Source organism: Pteronotus mesoamericanus, unplaced genomic scaffold (genome assembly GCF_021234165.1).
Source record: "Pteronotus mesoamericanus isolate MK-2021 breed Mesoamerican mustached bat unplaced genomic scaffold, CSHL_Meso_final contig_291, whole genome shotgun sequence".
Taxonomy (NCBI): Eukaryota; Metazoa; Chordata; class Mammalia; order Chiroptera; family Mormoopidae; genus Pteronotus; species Pteronotus mesoamericanus.
This window is the reverse complement of record NW_026555124.1, coordinates 10285491-10308827: the sequence shown is the minus strand read 5'-3', so window position 1 is coordinate 10308827 and position 23337 is coordinate 10285491. Positions and strand designations below refer to the sequence as shown.

General features: G+C 38.2%; 1 protein-coding gene across 2 annotated transcripts in view; it reads left to right on the top strand.

The window, feature by feature from the left end:
* STON1 (stonin 1) overlaps positions 1-22410 on the top strand; it is a 48526-nt gene extending 26116 nt beyond the window's left edge. The window contains exons 1-4 of one of the 2 annotated variants that reach the window (XM_054575468.1): positions 1468-1519; positions 10251-12227; positions 16756-16958; positions 19435-22410. In XM_054575468.1, coding sequence (XP_054431443.1) covers positions 10298-12227; positions 16756-16958; positions 19435-19509 — 2208 coding nt within the window. In that variant the 5' untranslated portion in view covers positions 1468-1519; positions 10251-10297 and the 3' untranslated portion in view covers positions 19510-22410. Of the gene's footprint in view, positions 1-1467; positions 1520-10250; positions 12228-16755; positions 16959-19434 lie in introns of those variants that run through there. The other variant, XM_054575467.1, reaches the window with a different exon arrangement.
* Positions 22411-23337: the final 927 nt, after the last annotated feature.

Genomic DNA, 23337 nt, shown 5'->3' with positions numbered 1-23337 from the left:
TCCTGTAAAACCCTTGTTTAACCAGAATTTCTCAAACGCCTTTGACCATGGGTCTTTTTTCCTATACTCTTAACTTCTCACCACTTTGGGAGATGCTTTCTTCAAGGAGAAGCGCTGAGCATGGATTGAGGCAAGGGATGGGACTACATAGGAACAGATCACATCTGGAGGGCGGAGTAGAGGCATGGTCATGCGCCAGGCAGAATGGAGACAGAGTTCTAGAAATGGATTTGTAAAAGTTGACAGATGCAAAAGCAGACTCCAGAATCTGCTTTTTTTCTTTCCATAAGTTAAATTAAATCTCATTATTTTCTTTCTCACCAGAGAAAGGAAGGCTAGAATGGGAGAGGGGAAACAGGAGGGAGAAAGAGGAAGGAAAATTATCTACTGAATACCTGTTATGAAGAGGAAATGAGCAGATTATTAAAAGAAAATTACAATAATAGCTGGGAAACAAATTCATCCTGGAAAAATGGAGGTTAAATGTCACATGGGAGGAGAGAGATTGGGGAGCTCACTAGAACCAGCAGAGATAATATTTGAAGGCATGAGTAGGTTTTGCTGTAGTTTAATATTTTACAAATGATATTTCCTGATGCATAGCTGAACTAAATACCACACATGTTTGTGATTAAATATTATGGATTGCAGGACATATGTGTTAATAATACATCCAGTACATGTAGTGGGCACTTCTCCTATGAGCTTGGGTAAGAGTGTATACTTTGCAAGCGTTTTCACTTTATTTAGGGTTTTGTATTGCCTTATGATTTGTTTCTGTTTCAAACTTTTAGTTTCCCCTTTAAAGGAAAACACTCTATAGGTATGATAGTTTAAATACTTTCATAGCAAACCTTTAAGAAAATTCTTCATGGATGGATTGTATACACTGGGCTGTCCTGACTTTGGCTTTGTTTCTGAGGTATACATCCCATAATAACAAAGAGGGTAACTTTTGCAGACCTCTAACCATACAAAGCAACAGGGAGGCTTTGTAAATGCAGCTCAGTCTAGTTTGAATGTGCTGGTTAAGGGGTCCAGCCCTGGGGAGAATCGGAGAATTCCTTATTTGGGGGACAGCCAAGGAAACTACACAGACACTGACATGAAAACATTCTTTCTTTAGATTATGCAGCATTGTTACACAGCAAAAAAGTCACAGGCATAAAGGACTAAATTCAGCCTCTGCAAAGGCGAGGGAGTTGCTGAGGGTCCAGATGTGTTCATGAGGCTTGAGTAGGAGTCAGCTCGACAATGACAGCCCGGGTGGGGCTGATAACAGGAGGCTACCGCCAAGCGTGATGGTGCTTCCCTGACCTCTGTCTGCTGAAGACCCCTTTAGCACGGGGTCTCCCCAGCCTAGCAGATGCAGAGAAGCCAGACCCTGGGGTCATCCTACAGGGTGGTGTTTTCCACGGGGAACATGATGAGGAGGGACAGTCTTCAGCTGCAGATAATCTGGAATGCTGATTCAGCAACCAAGTGCATCTAATCTGATTTTGACAATCTGCAGGATAAGGTAGAACTTCATATTTATACTTTATTTGAATGGTTTCTGGAGAAAAAGCAAAGGAAAACTGCAAAAAAACAGCAGAAGTAGACACTTGAGAATAGAGTGGGTTGGGGGTTGGCATGGGATGAGGGACAGTGCAGGGAGAGACACAAAGTTTGGGGAATGAGTCTACCAAAACTGCCACTCGAAGAGCAGGTGGTGCCGAAATGCATTTGTTGGGCAGCAAGTCTGAAAAATTGTTCATCACTAAGGGTGGGCTGGCCAATGGATGCGAACAAGAAGGAACAGGAAATAGGGCAGGCTGAGTGATGAAAGCCAGTCTTAGAATTGACCCAAATTGATAATGAGCTGTTTTTCTTGAGCAGCCATGGGGAACACTGTCTCAGAGTTTGTCTTTCCCACAGTCTGAGGTGTCCAAGTGGCAGGTACATGTGGTAGGTTTTGTGGAGAAACAGTTTCTTCTCAGATGAGAACAGAATCCTTCCAGTTTAGAAGTTTCCAGCACAGAAAGTGGTGGCTTACATCCTGGAGCTTCCTCCATAGTGAAGGGTGAAGGGGTAAAAAGGACTTCGAAGTGGCAGTTAGGGCGCTGACACAGTCTATCATCAGAACTTTTGGGATCTTTGGGGTGATGAATGGTGTGGAATGTGGGTTTTGGGGTCAGACAGACCTGGTTGGGGTCCAAGTTTGCCTTACGAATGGGTGACTTAAGTCAAGTAGCTTAACCTCTCTGAGCCTTTCTTCTACAAAATGGTGATATTATTACCTGATGGAGTTGTGAGAATTAAATGAGATCATAACACATATGGCACTTAGCATACCATGAACACATAGTACTTGGTAAGTGTTTGTTGGTGTGATTAACAGAACAGAATACCTCCAGTTTCTGCCTAACTCTCAAGTTCAGTGATTCTTTGAACTGCGGAGGGCAGTATGAGTTACTTTATGGAAAACTGAATAGACATAGACCATTTAAAATTATTCAATCAAAAATTTATTGAGCCGCATACTCATGTCAGGCATTTGTAGGCAGTGTGGAAAATGTCTTAAAGTGAGACATGATCCCACCCTGAAAAACTCTCACTCTCAAGAAATACATGAATTTTTTTCTGTGGTAACTTGAAAATTTTTATCCCCAAATTCTCTTTGGTGAGATCATTTTTTTCATACCAGTGCTTCTTATTCACAAGGTTTATTGCAAGTAATCTGCAGTATTATTAATATTTGTGGTGTTGCTATTTGTGAAAGATTTCATTTTTAAAACAATTTAGAATAAAGTTTATTATAATCTCCATAATACTTTTAAAGAGTTCCAGTATGATTTCTTAAGTGGAGAAAAGGGGTGGAATGCAGTGATTGTATGTAAGTGCAGCCTTTCTCATGTTGGCTGTGGCCTGGGCCCCTCCTTACAGTTAGCATGTGGGGATAATTAATTATTTTAAGGTTTCCCTAAACATTTCGGGGGCTGTTAAACTCTGGGTACACCCAAGGGAGTTGCTAAGCTTAGGGATGCCATCTGCTGCATGTGTTGAGGTAAGAGATTGAAAATCATGGTCTGCCTGTATCCTTGTTATTCCCAGTGTGAGTAGGCATTTGCATTTACTTTCAATTTGATCTTGAGTTCATGTATTCTGCTGCTGCTTTGAAAATAGGGAGGCAAAAAGAATGTCTAATAGTCTTAAGGGGAAGCAAACACACCTCTAGAAACCTTCAAACCTCAGAGACTGATTTCTAAAAATTTCTACCATACAACATTTTTCTTTTCTATCTGGTAGGACTTGGGGTCCCCTGGGAGGCACAGATACATATTTAGATCTTACCCCATTTGCAGTGCAGAAAAAAAAATAAATGCTGCTGTTAAATAGATGCTGCTGCTTGAATACTTTTAGATTCCAAAGTCTTAAAGTAGATGGGTTGAATTTGCAGATGACTAAAAGAAGACACATTCTAGTCCACTGACTCTGAGCTTTCTCCTACCTCCCTGAGACCCAATGGGCCTTGGATGACCAAGGCTCTGGACATTCCTGTCCATGTTGGATACAGTTGATTCTAGTTGTTCACTTTGGGAAAACTGACTGGTTGCTGTTTGGAGACTAGACTAGAAAGAGGAGGTCATAGAAAGGAAAGGGGCAAAAGAAGTAAGAGAAATGGAAATGAGTGTAAAAAGGATTGACACTCATTTTTGAGTGGGCAGCAAGAGGGAAAGAGAAGAGGAGAAAAGGTAGCACAGCAAGAAATATCCCTGCCCTCAACCTTGGAGCTGGAGTCTGAGCCATTTACTCCAGAGCAGCATCTAAGTCCTGCCTTTTAAATAGGGACAAAGGTCTGGGCTCTTGGGCTCAATACAGAATTCTGTTCGGTTGCATTTAACTCACATTACACTGGCTGGGTGCCTTCTATGGAAGCCTTGCATAGGGGGAAGAGTGCTTTGCATAGGTTTTTGCACTCAAGGTAGGAGATATTTTTGCAAGTTGTGCTTTTCAAAGTTCAGGGGTCACTTAAAAAGTAATGAGATTGGTTTATTTATCTGGTTTATGGAAATCATTTTTTTCCCCATTATAAGCAAGAGCTCTGAAGAAACCGATATTTCTAACCCAAATTTTGAAGCTACCAATGGAAAACGGATGAGGCAAATTTTGGTATGGATCAGAATAGGAGTCATTCTGAAGTTGAATTATTTCTTCTCTTGGTTTTTTCTTTTTTTTTTTCTTTTTAATAAACCCAACTAAAGAAAACATTTACATGGTCTTTCACCCTGTATGAAGAATTATTTTGGCTGATTCCTTCTGAAGAGGTTGAGATGGGATGGGTTAATAAACGCTGCTGCTGCTTTCGTGCCTCTGAGGCTGCTGGCGGAGTCTCCTCAGTCACTGCTGTTCCTGCCCTGAAGGGAAGGTGCTTTATGGCAGCTCCAGCTCCAGGGCAGTGACAGTGAAATGCCCTCCAGAGAGCCAGCTGGCCTGGGCTGCTTCTCCACTGTGTGTTTTTGTGCCCTCAGGAATGTGCGGATTTAGCAAATGACAACACTGAGGGAGCCCTGTCCCCAGCCCTCCCTTTGTGTTGGCTCTTTTCCAAGCTTGAATGATTGCCTTGGTTGAGCCTTCATTATCCACAAGGGGAGGTGAGAAGGCAGGCTGGAGGGAGAAAAATAGCCTTTCTCATGGCCTTTATTCCAGCAGGTTTTGAGTTTTCACACCAGTAGATCTTACGGAGATTTGCTTCCTGCCAGTTTGTAAGTTTGGTAAAAAATCCCAGTGGAAACACAATTTCTGTTTTTTAAAGAAAATTCAACTGTATATTAATTACCAGAGTTATTTTGGATTTGGAGAGAAACTCAGAGATGATTCTAGTCTAATTACTGAATGTCTAGAGTGAGTGGCAGGGCCCTGCCCAGTGTTCCGGTTATACCCAACCCCAGGTCAGTGCTGGGTTCTGTACAGCTCATCACCTCTGATGTCATTAGAATAATTTCCGTAATTTATGTTGTATTAGATTTGTATGAAGTGACCTGTGTTCAAATTCGGGTTCTCTCCAAACCTAGGTATATACCCAATAGAAACAATACACAAAAAGAAAACATAAACAAATGTTCATAACAGTATTATAATAGCCAAAAAAACAGAAACAAGCCAAATGCCCAGCAACTGATGAACAAAATACAGGATATCCTCACAATGAAATATTCAGCCACAAAAAGGAATGGAGTACTGTTTGATATGTGCTACAACATGGATGAACTTTGAAAACGTTATGCTAAGTGAAAGAAGCCAGACACAAAAGGCCACATGTTGTAGAGATTCTCTTTATATGAAATGTCCAGACTAGGCAAATTCAGAAAAACAAAGTAGATTAGTGGTTTCCAGGGCCTAGGGGAGAGAGAAAATGGGGAGTGACTGCTTATAGTTACAAGGTTTATAGAGGGTATGATAAAAAATGTTCTGGAATTAGTGGTGATGGTCACACAACTCTGTGAATCTGAATACCACTGAATTGTCCTTTTCTAAGTGAATTTTATGTATGTGAATTGTATGTCAATAAAGCTCTTATTTTTAAAAAATCTTAGTTCTGCCTTTTTAACAAGTTGGGCAACTTTAGGTAATGACTCTAAATTCAAGTAGGCTCTGCTATGAAATGGGAGTAATGATGTACACCTCTCAGGACTGTTTTGATGAATGAGGTCATGAATTTGAAAATGCTTTTAAAATATAAACATCACATATTATGAGGCTGGCAATGGCTTGAAGTTCCACATACATTGGGTTTTATCTATTCCTCCTGTATTTTCTAGAGCACTAACACAGTCTGGCTCCATGATAATCATTCAAATAAAGATTTTTAAGCAATTCCGAAGTGTTGCAGTTAATCAAGACAATATTTTAACAGATTTTTATGTGTATGGTAGAGTATTGTTAGCTATATGCATATTGTTGTACAACAGATCTCTAAATTTTTATATTGACATGACTAAAAGTTCATATTCACTGAACGGCAACACCCCTTTTTCCACTCCTCGCAGCCCTTGAAAACCATCATTCTACTCTCTGTTCTATAAATTTGAATACAGTACTGTACTGCTTAACAATGGGGACATGTTCTGAGGAATATCATTAGGCGGTTTCATTGTTGTGTGAACATCATAAAGTGTACTTATAAATACCTAGATGATTTAGCCTACTACACACCTAGACTATATGGTACAGCCTATTACTCCTAGGCTGCAAGTCTGTATGGCACGTTTCTGCACACAACAACACAAGATTAAATCAAGCACAAAAGAAAATGATGCAGTCAAGTGTTATGGTAAATATGAGATGTATGAGGCTGCTGCTGGCATGTTTTACAATAAAAATTTGTTTTGATAAGTATAAAGTACACTCTAAAATAATAAAAAGTATAGTGTAATAAATACATAAACCAGTAATGTTGTTTATTGTTATTATTAAGTATTATGTCCTATTCTCTGTAACTGTATGTGCTGTATACCTGGCAACACAGTGGGTTTGTTTATCCCAGCATCGCCACAAACACATGAGTGATCTGTTATAATCTGTTACAACAGCTACAAAGTCACTGGGCAATAGGCATTTTTTAGCTCCATTGTAGGACCACGGTCATATGTGCCACCTGTCGTTGACCGAAACATTATTACGTGCTGCATGACTATATTTTAGATACCTCATGTAAGTGGACTCATGTGACATTTGTTTTTTTGTGATTGGCTTACATCACATATTTTACATAATGTCCTGAAGGTTCATCCCTGTTGTTGCATCTGTCAGAATTTCCTTCCTTTTAAAGTCTGAATAATATCCATTGTACACATATATACCACATTTTCTTCATCCATGCATTGGATGATGGTCATCTAGGTTGTTTCCACCTCTTGGCTATTGTGGGTAATGCTGCAGTGAACATGGGAGTGCACATATCTCTCTGAGATCCTGTTTCAATTCTTTTGGGTAAATACCCAGAAGCAGGATTGCTGGATCATATGGATAATTCTATTTGAAAAATTTTGAGGAACCTCTATACCATTTTTCATTTTACATTTCTACCAGCAGTGCACAAGAGTTCCAGTTGCTCCACATCTTTGCCAATAACTTGTTATTTTTTTGTTTGTTTGTTTCATGCTTTCTCTCTCTCTCTCTTTTTTTTTCCCCAGTAATGACCATCCTAATAGATGTAAGGAGAGTTTTGATTTGCATTTCCCTGGTGATTAGTAATGTTGAGTATCTCTTTATATACTTTTTCTCCATTTGTGTGTCTTCTTTGGAGGAATGTCTATTCAAGTCTGTTGCCCATTTTTAAGTTGGGTATTTGTTTATTTTTATTTTTATTGAATTGTAGGAGTTCATTATGTATTTTGGATATTAAACCCCTAATCAGATAGATGATTTGCAAATATTTTCTCCCAGTACATAAGTTGCCTTTTCAGTCTGTTGATTGTTTTCTTTGGTATGCAGAAGATTTTCAATTTGATGTAGTTTCACTTGTCTGTTTTTGCTTTTGTTGCCTGTACTTTTGGTGTCAAATTTAAGAAATCATTGCCGAGACCAATGTCATGAAGCTTTTCCCCTATGTTTTCTTCTGGGAATGTAGAAGGCCCCCGGCTTTGTTATTCTTTCTCAAGATTGTTTTGGCTATTCAAAATCCTTTGAGATTCCATATGAATTTAAGGATTGTCTTTCCTATTTCCACACACAAAAAAAAGTCATTGGGGTTTTTATAGAGATTGCATTGAATCTCTAGTTGCTGTGGGTAAATGGGTATCTTAACAATATTAAGTCTTCCAATCCATGAACATGGGATGTATTTCCATTTATTTGTGTTTTTAATTTCTTTTAGAAATAATAGTTTGTAGTTTTCAGTGTACAAGTCCTTTGCCTCTTCAGTAATGTTTAATCCTAAGTATTTTATTCTTTGATGCTATTGTAAATGGGGTTATTTTATTATTTTCTTTTTTGGATTGTTAATTGCTTGTGTATAGAAATGCAAGTAATACATATTGATTTTATATTCTACAGCTTTGTGGACAGTGTGTGTATGTGTGTGTGTGTCTGTGTGTGTGAATTCTTTAGAGTTTTCTATGTATAAGGGTATATCATCTGCAAGCAGACACAATGTAAATTCTTTTCTGATTTGGGTGCCTTTAATTTTATTTTTCTTGCCTCACTGCTCTGGTTAAGACTTCTAGTACTATGTTGAAGTAGCAAGGGTGGACATTGTGTACCTTGTTCTTGGTCTTAGAGGAAAAGCTTTCAGTTTTTCAATATTGCATATTATATTAGTTGTGGGCTTTACATATATGATTTTTATTATGTTGAGATAATTTCCTTCTATTCCTACCTTGTTGAGTGGTTTCTTATCATGAAAAGGTGTTGAAATTTGTCGAAGGCTTTTTCTGCATCGTGTGATACTTGTCTTTTGTTCTGTTAATGTGATACATCACATTGATTGGTTTTTCATATGGTGAACATCCCAGAGATAAATCCAACTGGATTATGGTATATGATCTTTTTAATCTGCTGCTGAATTTGTTTGCTAGTATTGAGTATTTTTGCATTTATATTCAAAATTTTTTGTGTAGTGTCTTTGGCTTTACTATCAGAATAATATTGACCTCATAAAATGAGTTTGGAAATGTTCCCTCCTCTGCAATATTTTGGAAGAGTTTGAGGAGGATTGGTGTTAAGAATTCTTTAAATGTTTAAGTACAATTCTCTAGTGAAGCCATCTGGTGCTTGGCTTTTCTTTTTTGGGAGGTTTTTGAGTACCAGTTCAGTCTCCTTACTAATAATGGGTATAGATCTGTTCATATATTCTATTTCTTTATGGTTGGATCTTGGTAGATGTTATGTTTCTAGGAATTTATATCCAATTTTTCTGGGTTAATCAATCTGTTTGAATATATAATTGTTCATGTAGTCTCATAATGATATTTTTAAAATTTCTGTGATATCAGTTGTGATGTCTCCTTTCATTTCCGATTTTGACTATTTTTCTCCTCAATCCAGCTAAAAGTTTGTTAATTTTGTTTCAAAAATTCAACTCTTAGTTTTACTGATATTATTCCTATTTTCTATTGCCTGTAGCATTTGTTTCTGCTCTAATCTTTATTCTTTCCTTCCAGCCTATTTTGGCTTTAGTGTTTTCTTTCCTAGGTCTTTGAGCAATAAAAGTTAGTGTGTTTATTTTTGAGATTAAAAAAAAAAAAGTAAGCATTTGCCACTATAAACTTCCGTCTTAGAATCACTTTTACTGTATCCTCTAAGTTTTGGTATATTGTGTTTTAATTTTTGTTTGTCTCAAGATATTTTCTAATTTTGTTTTGATTTCTTTTTGACACATTTTGTATTGTTTAATTTCTACATAGTTATGAGTTTTCCAGTTTTCCTTCTGCTATTAACCTGTAGTCGTTTTTCTTTTTTTCCCCCTATTATGATGGAAAAGTTTCCTGGTATGATTTCAATCTTAAATTTGTTAAGACTTATTTTATGGTCTCACCTGTGATCTATCCTAGAGACTGTTTTGTGTGTGCTTGAGAAGAACGTGTGTTTTACTGCTGTTATGTGGAATGTTCTGTATATGTCTGGTACATCAATATGATCTATAGTGTTCAAGTTCTCTATTTTCTTATATGATATTCTGTCTGGATGTCCTATCAATTATTGAAAGTAGGGTATTGAAATCTTCTACTATTACTGTGTCCCTATCTATTTTTCCATTTAGTTTTTTAATGTTTGCTTTATATATTTGGGTGCTCTGGTGTTGAGTTTATATATACTTGCAATCATTGTATCTTTCTGGTGAGTTATATCTTTATGGACCCTATTATTATTATATAATGTCTGTGGTTTTTTTTGGTGACAGTTTTCGACTTAGAGTTATTTTGTCTGATGTTAGTATAGCTACCCCTGTTCTCTTTTGATTTCTGTTTGCATAAAAAGTGTTTTTCCATCCTTTCACTTTCAGCCTACATGTGTCTTTAATCTAAAATGAGTCTCTTGCGACAGTATGTGGTTAGAACTTATATTTTTAAATTCATTCAGTCATCAAAAGTGTTATTTTAAATCATTTTTTAAACTCAGTTAATCTGTAAATCTCGGTGCTTTTAAATACAGGTATTTCTCAGAACTTACTATTTTTCTTGCCTAACTGCTCTGGTTACTTGAGACCTCCAGTTAATTGAATTATTTCCCTCATTTTACATTCTTATTTTCTTTTTCTCCTTTCACAGAGAAAACACATCTGACTCATTGACAAGATCACAATCTGATTTCAAAGATGTGTTCTACGAACCCAGGCAGCTGGGTTACATTTGATGATGACCCCGAGTTTCAGTCTTCTCAAAGGTCAAAGAATTTTCCTCTGGAAAATCAAGGCATCTGTAGGCCAAATGGACTTAAGCTGAACCTTTCTGGTACTAAAGAATTTCCCAGTGGATCTTCCTCCACCAGTAGTACCCCTCTCCCTTCTCCCATCATAGACTTTTACTTCAGTCCAGGACCTCCAAGTAACTCTCCTCTTTCTACACCTACTAAAGACTTCCCAGGAATTTCTGGCATCCCCAAAGCAGGGACTCATGTGCTCTATCCTATTCCAGAATTATCTTTCAACAGTCCACTCACAATACCTGGAGCAGATTCTTCCTTATTGCCTACTCAACCAACCTGTTTATCCCATGCTTCCTTACCCAGTGACCACTCATGTACACGTCCAGCTCCCAAAGTGGGTCTTCCAGATGAAGTTAGTTCTCCACAGGCTGAAAGCCTAGGGTTCCAAAGTGATGCTCTCCAGTTTCAGTATTTTCGGGAGGACTGTGCCTTTTCAAGTCCATTTTGGAAGGAAGAAAGTAGTGTTTCCCAGTTCACCTTTGATCCTCCAGGGAGCAGAAAGGGGTTCCCATCAAGAGACAAAGAAATGCCAATTGACCAGAAAAGCTTAAATCAGTGTTCACTCAACTACATCTGTAAGAAGCTTGAACATCTCCAATCAGCTGAGAACCAAGATTCATTTGGAAATTTGTCTATGCAATGTCTCTATGCTGAAGACACTGGCTCTTCCTTTGTTCCCCACACTCTCTTCAGGAGTCAGCCCAAACCTGGATGGTCTTTCATGTTGAGAATTCCTGAGAAGAAGAACATGATGTCCTCCCGTCAGTGGGGTCCAATTTTTTTAAAAGTCTTACCTGGAGGAATTTTGCAAATGTATTATGAGAAAGGGTTAGAAAAACCATTTAAAGAGTTACAGCTTGATCCACAATGCAGGCTTTCTGAACCCAAAATTGAAAACTTCAGTGTAACAGGAAAAATCCATACTGTGAAGATTGAACATGTGTCTTACACAGAAAAAAGAAAATACCATTCTAAGACAGAACTAGTTCATGAGTCAGACGTAGAACAGATGCTAAAGTTGGGGTCCACAGAGTACCATGACTTCCTTGACTTTCTGACTACTGTGGAGGAGGAGCTGGTGAAGCTGCCAACTGTTTCAAAACCAAAAAAGAATTATGAGGAACAAGAAATTTCCCTTGAAATTGTGGACAATTTTTGGGGTAAAATCACCAAAGAAGAAGGAAAATTGGTTGAAAGTGCTGTGATAACTCAAATCTCTTGCCTCTGCTTTGTGAATGGGAACACGGAATGCTTTTTAACATTGAATGATCTTGAGCTGCAGAAACGAAATGAACACTATTTTGAAACAGACCCAGAAAAGAAGGGGATTGATATTCTTGAGTATCATTTTCATAAGTGTGTGAAAGCACAAGAATTTGAGCAATCGAGAATCATTAAGTTTGTGCCCCTGGATGCCTGCCGGTTTGAGCTGATGCGTTTCAAGACCTTGTACCATGGGGAGGATCTCCCTTTTTCCCTGAAGTCTGTAGTGGTTGTCCAAGGGGCATATGTGGAGCTTCAGGCCTTTGTCAACATGGCCCCATTGCTTCAGAGATCATCCCAGGCCAGTTCCTTGAGATCCTGTGACAACATAATGATACACTTTCCTGTCCCATCACAGTGGATCAAGGCTCTCTGGACCATGAACCTCCAGAGGCAGAAGTCTCTGAAAGCCAAAATGAACCGCCGGGCATGTCTGGGGAGTTTGCATGAACCTGAATCTGAACCTGTCATCCAGGTCACTGTGGGGTCAGCAAAATACGAGAGTGCCTACCGGGCCGTGGTATGGAAGATAGACCGGCTTCCTGATAAACATTCAAGTAAATATTCAACACCCCAAGTTGATTTTTATGTGAAATAACTTCATTGTTTTCACCCTCATCCTTGGATTGCAACCAGGCTGAGACAGATGGTAACTTCAGTCAGCTGAGGACATACACATTGCTGGGTGGGAGGTGGAACATTTAGTTAAACAGCTGGCTTATTGCATCCTCTTGTGCCTGTTTCTACCAGATAAGTTAACTTTAAATTTTTTTTAATATCATAAATATCCTAGGCTAGGGTTTTGTTGCCAGTGGTGGCACCAAGGGAAAATTTGTAGTTGACTTCTTGACATCAGATTTCCTAATTAACCTTTAAAGATCTGTCATCCATATTCTTAGCCAGTACCACTTCTTCCTTAGGGTTTGCTCCAAGCTGTTTGAAATAAGACTGCCTTTCACTGGGGAGGTGAGGGATGGGTGAGGAAATTCAGAGGAGGTGCCCTCAGGACAGCGACAGATAACCTGTGGGTCTAGGGGAAAGGGAGCGCCTGAGAGGAGGCAGGCTCTCTGGCTTTGGGGAATTGGTGCTCAATGGTACCATTAGCTTGGGTGGCCTGGGATCCTTGTCATCACTCTTTTAAAATCTCTCTGTTTCCCAGCCCTGGCTGCCTGTCAGAATCCATAGAATCGTTAGAACTTTAAAAACCTCATACCCATATTCAGGCTCCCTCCCAACCCTGACTGTCTGGTAGAGGGAGGCGCAGGTATGGGCGCTAATAAAAGGCTCCCCCAGGCAGCCAGGGTTGAGAACTGCTGGCTGAGGGCCTCTCCTGTGGAATCTATTACGGTCCCCTAGGCAGAGATCATCCCACCTGGTGCTGTCTGTCCATTTCCTGGAGCTGTTTTTACCCTCATACCTGTATTTACTAGCAGTTGAGCTCACTAAGAACAATTACAACAGTGGGTATTCCCAGAGAAGCAGCTGGCCTTGATCTTGGTCTTCAGGATTCTTTTTGAAGACTTGCATAGCACCAGGCCCGCACAGAACAACATTTTACAAGCATTCCAATGATAATTTACTGAACATGTCCTTTGGGATCAAAGCTGCTTTGTTCAGGTCAGGCCTGTGTGCAAAGAGGAGGCTCAGGGAAAAGGCAAGTGGACAGTGTCAGGTAGAGTCTGGAGGGCACAGCGTGGCTCTGGGGTGGGTGGGACCTTGAGGTCCCGTCTTGTGGATTCACCATTGTGCGGGTGGGGGAGTGAATGCAAAAAATGAGAGGGTACCTGGCAACTTGCCTCTGGAGAAGCATAGAAATAGGTTGGGGTGGAGGGGAAATCTTTGTCGGAAGGCAGTGCTTCTCAAACTTTTGTGTGTACTTGAATCACTTGCTAAAATGTCGATTGTGATTCAACATGTGGGACCCAGATAGCTGTTTTCTCCGCATGTTCTCAAGGTGATGCCAATGCTGTTCGCCCACAGACCACGCATAAAATAACAGGGTCTTAGAATACATCTCTATTTTTCTATATGATTTTTAAATCAATTGGGTGTTTAGAGAACAGAGCATTTTTAAAAAGTCTTTAAAATATTACGCTTACCAAGTTAGTTTCTGAAAAACCTATACTCTTAGAAAAAATATTTAAACATGGAAAATGAAAGAGAGTATAAGAGCTAGTCTAATAGGCCCTAATTAAAAAAAAGAAATTCCTTTCTTCTTGTAGAATTTTAAGATCAGGATTGACTTCTTTTTCACTTACATGTGATTTCAAGGAAAGTGGGAAGGGCTCCTGGCCCCTTAAATGTCTCTTCTCCTGGCATAATGTTCCTTTAACAGTGGGCAGGTCTTTCATTTTTCAGCAAAGGTTGGCTTAGGCAGGTAGCTCAGATAGTTCATTCAGACTAAGGTGTAAGGACAGCAAAACGATCAGAGGAGCCTTTCCAGAGGGCAGGCATTGGTGGGGGTTAGGGAGGAGTGGGAGGTTGGGAAAGAAAGGTGGATGGGGAAAGAAAGGAAGGAGAAGAAAACAAGGGAATGAATGAGAACATCGTTAGCCAAAGAAGGTGCAGATGGTGGCATAGAATTAGGGGAGTGGGAGTGGTGGAGGGTCAATTAACATATCTATCTCTACCTCCCCAATTTTACCAATTTTTATTATAATTTGCCTTTACTTTTTCTCTTTGCTGTCACTAGCATACTGGTTGCTTTCTCCTCCTCTACTTTTATCATTCTTCTCCCATTCATACCCTCCAGCTCTCAACAGTTGTTTCAGACGTGAAATATTTTGGTTCAAGAGGGACCAGATAACTACTGTTGTAGACCTAAAGTAGATGCATGCATTCCCAGTCTTGAGAAAGTTTACGGTGAGAGAGTGACAATTACCAAAGCCCGAGATTGCCCCCTGCTGGTCAGTACTGAGATAAATTACATGATTTTCCTCTGTCGTTTATTCATTTACTTGTAAATTTGTCAAATATCGGTTGAGCTCCAAACATCCTAGACATTGTCCTAGGAACAGACATGATAGCTGTCCTCATGGAGATCAGAGTCTTAAGGGAGAGTATGTTAGCAAACATTTTAGAGTATTCAGAGTTTTTAAAAGCCAGGAAAAAAATGCCAGAAAATTTAAAGGAACAGTTGTTTTAAAAAAGCAAGTAGAAGGGTTTTGTTTCTAATATTTTTCAGAATACTAGGTCTTCAACTTGGGTAATTTTGATTGCAAAAGATTCCAAAAGTTCTTGCCTTTAAGATGTGAATATCAAATTAAATCATCTCCAATATAATTTTCAGTTCTAAAGATGTACAATTCACAGTCACTTCATTAGCAAAATTATAGTAATTAAATAATAAATTGGATTTATCATCTAATAGTACTTTGCAAAGTAATCATATGTATTCCCCACTTTTGTCTATACCACTTCTACGGTATACCATGGCTCTAGTGCTCTAGGTCAGCCAATTGCTTTGTTTAATCCTCTCAACAGATCTGTAAGGTTTTTGTTGTTATTATCAGCACCATCACCCCCATTTTCAGATGGGGAAATGGAAGCTCAGAGAGATCAAGTAACTTGCCTGAGATTACACAGCTATTAAGTAGCACAGCTGGGACTCGACTCTGGGCAACCTGGGTCCACTGTTTGCATTCTTGTTAACACTGTGTATTGTTAACACAGGACATGTTAAAAGAGTTTCTGAATTAAGTGTAAATGAACTTACTGTATCCTCACTGCAGGCAGAAGACTAGAAATGGTAACGGATTGTGGAATGTCCCCCAGAGGGGTGTGTGTGAATAAAGTTATCGCTGGCCTGCAGTGATCTGGGTAGCTTACAGCACCTCAGAGGCTGCTGTTTTCCTACCCTACTTGCAAGTAGTGGAGATGGTAATGAGCCTCTGTTGGTTAATTGATTGATGACTTTTCAAGGCCTTTTACAGTCTTAGAATTCTATTAGTCTCTCTACAAGAAACAGGTTGTAAGGAATGAAAGGCAATTTATCTTTTAAGAATTAAGTGAAATCCTTTAAACTCTTGTTTTTGTGCCTAAAGCTATATTCTGATGGAAATGTTCTTTCTGAAGCTATGTCAGTACTACAGTAATTTAATCTGGCTTTGAAATTACTGTCACCTCATACATTTATTGAAGTAAAGATAGCTTCATTGGATATGTAGATGCTGTGAAAATTGCAATAGAATCATGGGATGTTTAAAGAGTTACTACATTGATAACAGTGAAAATAATCACATACATTTTTTACTCCATTATAACACACACACACGCTTTACATGAGCACACTTAAAATTTTTGCATTTATCTAATATCCCTAGGTCTGGCACAGAGCCTGGCCTGCCAGAGTAGATGCTCAATAAATGACAGATTGAATTAAGTGAAAACAAATATTAGATCAAAACATTGAAAACTAATATGCTCATCTCTTCTACACTGTCCATCTGTTTCCATTAAAGCTTTAAGATGGGTGAGTGGAAATGAATGTATTAAAATATAATCTGTCCTACTGAAAAAGGAATTCCTGGCCTAGAATATTTTCTGAAATGTCATAAAAATTTTATTATGTTTAACTTTTAAAAAATAAGAATTTTTTTATAATATGACCTGATTTAGGCTGAAGTTTATATTTGCATTAACTTATCAATAGAAGAGTGGTAAGAAAATGAATAAATTAAGAATTATTGTAAGTGCTTATTCAGTCTACGTCTAAGAGGGGTTGTTTTTTTTTTTTTGCAGATCCTACACACACTGTAGCCAAATAATGATACTTAACATAAATATTACTTAGCTTTTAAAAAGAGACTTAGCATATTTCTAACAAAATATTTTTAGGAGTTAATATATGCATGTTTATAGTAATAAAGATGTATTTATTTTAAAGCTAGTACTTAAAAATCTCAGATTTTCCCCAGTTAGTGCAGATTGTGAGTTTTGATGGTATTTTGTTCAAATGGAATTTGCACTGCCATAGTGCTAATAGAATTGCTTATTAAAGACAGAGATGAGTGCCTCTTACATTAAAGAGAAATGTTCAATGGCTATTGAAATACTTCAACTGACAATGTGATTTTTTCCTTCAAGGTCCTGATCATCCCCATTGTTTGTCATACAAACTAGAACTTGGATCAGACCAAGAAATTCCCTCTGATTGGTACCCATTTGCTACTGTTCAGTTCGGGATGCTTGACACCTGTGCCTCAAAGACAGAGGTCAGGTCTCTGGGGGTAGAGAGTGATGTCCAGCCACAAAAACATGTTCATCAGCGAGCTTGCTACAACATCCAGGTGTGTCCCAAACCCCTTTGGCTCGTGTTGGGGCTTCTAGAGTTGTGACCTGATTTGATTTTGAATATTTGCTTTTGAATATTTTGAATACATGGTCCTCTTATATGACTATGTATGCATATGAAAGAGAGAGAGAGAGAGAGAGAGAGAGAGAGAGAGAGAGAGAAAATGTGTGTGTGTGTAAGTATTTGACCTAGAAAAGAGCTTGACCATGGAAACTTGATGGTCACTAGTGAGCCTCGTTTGTTAGGGGCCTGAGCACACAGTGCCACCTACCTAATTCATCTCTCAATGAAAAAGAGGGTATTAAGAATGAACTCATATTTCAGAAGCATATTTATAATAAAAATTATGTTAGAATAATATTTCCCAATATGTGTTCTGTGGAACATGTGTCCAAGAAAAAAATAAGTTTGACAATGCTATACACAAAATTAATCTTAAATGAAGGCTCTGAGAAGTCCTGCAATAAAAAAAACTTGTTAACCTTAACCCATTTTTTTCCAACTTATTGATTAGGTTAAACATGTGTCAGTAACTTCTGGAGTTTTATTCTGTCAAGCACCCCTTGGAAATGCTGAGTTATTCTATTGCAACAATTTTGAATGTTCACCATCATTGCTTCTACATTTTTTGGCCAGGTGAATTAAGAGTAATATCCATTTGTACCTATTTCTAAACTGGTTTTCCTTGTCACCTTCAAAGTTAGTAGATACAGAGTTAACCTCTGCCATAAATTTCCCACAGTATATTGAAATGGTGAAATGTCAGTGGTTTTGTTTACAAATATATTATTTCATTAGAAAATATTTCCAAAGTCAAACAATTAAACAGCAAATAACAAGGAGGCAGTTCAGTTCAGACTTTATATTTTTGTCTTGCACATGAGTAGCATTTTATACTTTCCAATATCATTTTAAAATCTGAATTGCTTGATTCTCAGCTGTGATTAATGCCATTCTGATTTTCTACTCATTTATTCCTATCAAGAATAGTGTAATCATACACGATATCATAAACACCAACTGGTGGTTCTATAATATAGTCATATATGAGGATTTTTCTTTATTTTGGACTGTCTGTTTAGAAGTGTGTGTGTTTGGATCCAGTGATTTTTTTTTCTATTGATAAAATTAATGATGGGTGTCTGTCCTGTGCAGCCCCTTGGGGACTTACGCACTTGCTCCCCCAGCAGCTGGGAACTGTCCTGGCTGAAGAAACCTCCAGGTCCTGCCCCGTTCCTGGGGTGGCTTTTGTCCAGTGATTGGTGGATGCAGGGGAATAAAGACCTTTTTGCTTCAGCTTGGGCAATTCTGCAGAGCCATCCTAGCTAGCTAGCTTCAGGGGTCCCTGGGGATCAGCCAAAGCCTTTATTGTGACCACATTGCAGCCCATCTTCTCCCCTTTCCTGTTTCCTTCTTTCCCTTCCCCTCCCCAATGAGTGTTGACCCCAACAGCACCCCCCAGTAAACTTTCCGCATGCCGGTCTCCATCTCAGAGTTTGCATTTTGGGGAACCTGCCTGTATCACTGGGTATATAAGTATTATGTGTGACTGAAATGTGGGTCAAGTGCACACGGAGTCTTCATTTATACCTAGTTTCCTATTCATGGGATGTGCCAGTTTCATAGTTTTTGAGGACAGATTAAAATTATGTAACAAAGTCTCTAGCTTTCATAGCATTTACGGATTGACCTGCACTTGGTGGCAGTCAGTTTCAAAGTCACCTTACATTTAATAAGTATTTATTGAGCAAGTTCAAAGTGCCAGGTGCTGTTCTAGATGCTGGGGACACAAAAGTGGATAAGAGATAGGTCTCTGTCCTCCTGCAGCTCACCTTTTAGTGGGGGCACAAAAAATAATTAGTAAACAGTTAAGTAATATAATCTGAAATAGTGACAGATTCTAAGGAGAGAACAAAATGGGGAAATGGGATAGAGAGTGTTGGGGGGCTTCCTTACTGAGAGTGGCCCAGGAGGGCCTCCCTGGGGAGTAATAGCTGAGGTGAGATGGAAAAGATAAGTAGCAGGCAGATGGTTTGGCCCAGCTGCTTTACTAGTTTGTAAACTACTAGTTTGTTTTCGTTCATTAGAGAGATGATTTGGGGAGTGTTACAAATCTCAGGTGGGTCAAAGCCTGCATCTGTGATGTGGCATTGATCGCATCCCTGGCCGGGTCTCTGTCTTACCAATGCATGTATTCTGTATACATTTTATAAATACTGTATTTGACTTAGAAGAGAGGAGAGCTTTAGTCCTTTTCAAGATTTGACCCTAGAGGGAAGGATTTGCGGGGGTCTCTGTTGCCCAGAAGTAGAGGAGAGTGGCTCACTGTAGACCTAGCATGAGAAGGAAGAAGGGCTGTGTGCAGAGGGCGGTGTGGCTACAGGCCTTGCCTCATATGAAACGGGACTGAGCAGGGGCCAGTGCTGTGTCACATTTGTTAATGCTGCCCATGTTTTGCTTTTGCTTAACAGGTTGAAATAGAAAAGAAGTGGATTAAAATTGATGGAGAAGACCCAGATAAAGCCGGTGACTGCATAACTCAGTAGTAGTAGCAAGAGTGAATGATGACGACCCCCTTTTCATATATGTAATTTATAGAAACCGCACACGGTTCTGCTCCTGTAGAGTGGAAATGACTTCTGAATAGAGGGCTTAGGACAGGTCCAGTGTGTGTTTAGAGAAACCAAACAATCTACATTTTATGCTTTTGATATGTTTGTGCTCAAGGGTTTGATCTAAACTGTGTCTATAATTTGCGTGATGTTTCTGCTTCCTATTAAAACTCAAAGGTGCTATTATTCGATGTGTGACCCAACAGCCAGTTTGGCTAAAGGGTTTTTGATTTTTGATTACTCAGTCACTGATTGTTTTGTGCTCTGGATTACCCAGGTGTCGTATTTATTAGCCTCCAGTGCCTTTTTCTTCTTTCTATGTCAGCACCTGTACTGGAGGGTGAGGCAATCAAAGGAAACATACACCAAAATACTTAATTTTCTGCCTTGCTCGTCTCTGAAATGTGGCTGGGTGTAGAATTATGATGAGACCACAGGCTAAAATGGAGATGTGGCAGGATCTGTGATTTCGAATTATTTTTCTTCCTGTCCTCTTACTGCATTGCGAGTGATGATTGGCTGTATTTGGTACCTGTCTTTCCCCCATGGTATTATTGTTTTCAAAAATGTATTTGTATTCTAGTGTGTGTTGCAAAGAAGCTATTTCTGTTGAGAGAGATATATATATATATAGATATATCTATATATATATATTTTAGTACAAGTCACTAAGACCTACTGCCTTTTGCTGAGAGAGATTTCTTTTAAGATGGAATTCCAGTATTGGACACTAGTTAAAATATTTATGTACATTAACAATGAATTTTTAAAGTTCATGAATATCTTTCCCCAAAGTACAGACTCTTAAGAATGTATTTTGAAAAACTATTATTTGCGATTAACACAAGCCTCTCTTGACTAGAAGTCTAACTCATACTATGATTATTTTATGCTAGTTATACTAAATTTAGAGTATTTTTTTTAAAAGATGGGCAAAATGAAAGACACTAGATTATTTTCCCTAGGTTTTTAAGAAATGACATTTTTATTCTTCAGTCAGCTAAATGGTTTCTAATGAAAATGCAATGGCATTAGCAGTTACACTTCTGTTTATAATTTCCTTTCAATATTTACAGCAAAAGGTCAAATTTAAAAATTTATGAAATCTATATTCTAGATATTTTTTAGTCTGAGAAACAAAGTCCTCCCGTTGGTATTAATACACCTTCAATTTATGTTGACTCTAAAATATTATTAGGAGGTATTTTTCTCCATTTACCAGATTTGTTTTGAATCAAACCGATATAATAATGTTCTTCCAAACAACATTTATTTGTCGGCCTGGAGTTTATGTCTTATGTTTTATTTAATATTGGGTTACATTCATTGTACTGTGTTCCAAAACCAGATTAAAATGAACATGTATGATGGTTTGTATCAATCAGCAGATTTTATTGCTTTTCATTATTTTGCTGTAACAGCAAGGAATGCAAAAGTTGACTGTTAAAATGAATTGTTATTGCTCTTTTTAATGCCACTTGATGCATTGCTCGTAATATCATATGCTTGAGACTCCCTGTTGATGTACAGGAGGGCGCATCTGTGTGTTCGTTACTTAAGAAAAAAAATCTACCATCTTTCTGCATCACCTGGTGCAGCACATTCTGGAGTGACTTCAGTCTGCTCAACACAAATGTGGAGGCGGCTGTAGGTGATGCTGCTTCAGCTCCCAGGGAAGTCAGTAGGGTTAGTTACTGCCATTGCTTTCTAATCCTTATATGGCATCCTGTCCATAAACAACTCAGAGCCTGATTCATTTGAACTTAATGAATATTTACACCTCAGAATAACTTCAGCAAAGGATTCCATTAATTGCCCCTCATGCTTCACAGGTTGTCCAGTACCTGTGGCTGCCTCACCGCTGGGTTCACTTACCTCCCAGCCATCCAGTTTTCAGGAGTATCTTAAGATTCACTGTTGGAAACACAGTAATAAACCACTGACTAAAGCCCGAATTAAGTTTCTGCTGCAATGCAGAGGTTGATAGCATTAACAGCGGGGTGCTATTGCATAATTGTTAATTTGCACATCTATTAGGATCCTTAAATATTCATTACTTAGCTTTAAATTAACATTCTGTGGAGGATGGAGAGGCTTTTTAATACAATTCTTCTGACCTCAGAAATGGCAGAAGGTCAAATGTGCTGTAAGTGAAAAATCAGGTAGGGTCCACTTAGACTTACAAATTAAGAAGTAGACTCTCCTTTGCTGGAAAGTAAACGATCTCAGAGACAAAAACTACAATAACATAACCCCCTGCTTTTAAGGTTAGGAAAGATGGAAGTGAGTGAAGGACAAACTACTCCATCTAGTATTTTAGTTTAGGTAATTTAGATAAACCGTTTCTGAGTTTGACCATTTAGGGACCAGTCATTTGATTGACACATGGCATGCTTCCAAGGACTTGACCAGTTTCTGACTAGCTGTCCTGCTCTAATTGTTCAAGTCTGGTTGTCTTGCCAGTCAAAGGATCATATTAACTGTGTAAATGAATTCATGGCTTGCTGATTAATTACTTGATCAATTGTACAGATCAGAATTTAAGGACATTTCCTTTTTGTATGGAAATAGAAATAGTTTATTCATTTAAAAAGGTATGAAAAAATACTTTTCAGCACATAAAGGCTGGATTTTTTTTAAAAAATCTGACATATATTAGACAGTTCTAGGGTTTAGTCCCTTCATCCTGAAGCTGTGCTTATGAGAATGCCCTTTTCTTATAAATTCAGTTAGAAAGGCCTTCCTTAATAATGATGAAGTATTATATCTTACTTAAAATATTACTTTATGTCATAGCAACACAAATATAAAACAGATTGAGCCTTAATAATCGTGTAACAAAGTATTTGGTAGATTGCCTATTGGTTTTTCAAAATTAAAGATGTATTTCAAATGATTCTTGCTGTGCGATGGACTTATATCTTCTTTTGCAAGGTCTGGGGCTATTTTTTAAAGGTGTGAAATCAATTTCAATAACCTTAAACAATTGACTCTCTGTCAGGCAAATGTATACTGCTTTACTATTGAGTCAGTGAACATGGCATCTTGACACGTCCTGGAAGAATAACACCACCAAACTATAATTTGTGTGTTAAAAGATGACTTTTAAAAGAGGACATAATCATTACTCACCAAAAGGAATAATGTGGTATGTTCCCAACCTTTTACTTAACTCATTAGCTAATGAGGGAACCGTTAAGATGTTACAGCTGGTTCCAAGGAAATTCAAAGAGCAGAGAGACATTGTAGGAAATAGGGAATTCTGAAGTTAATTTACAAATACATATGAAATGGGTCCATCCATAGGGCAATAGTCAGTAATCAATTTCCCATACCACCCCACTATTAATTTTCATTTGTGTGGACTTGTATTATGTGTATTATCAGTTTTCTAAATCTTACAGAGTTGTAAAATAAAGTGAAGACAATGAGAGGTGTTGATAACCTGGACAAATGAGCTAGATGGGATGCGTACTACTTAAAGTTTTAACAATTTTTTTTTTTTTGGACAACAGAACAAACTGCAGGAGAATTTTAAGGAATTTTCAAATTTTGGCAACCAGTTTTATAGATATGATATGCATTTAAAACAATTTTTTAAAGTTTAGAAGACTGTTTTTATATAATTGTACAGAATATATTTCAGATAAGGTATGTGTTGAGGGGAAAGGCCATAAAAGATATGAAGATAAATCAGTTCTAATATAAACCAACCTAACAACCTCTCTAACCACTGTTTTTATGAGAAAGCTGCTGTGGGGA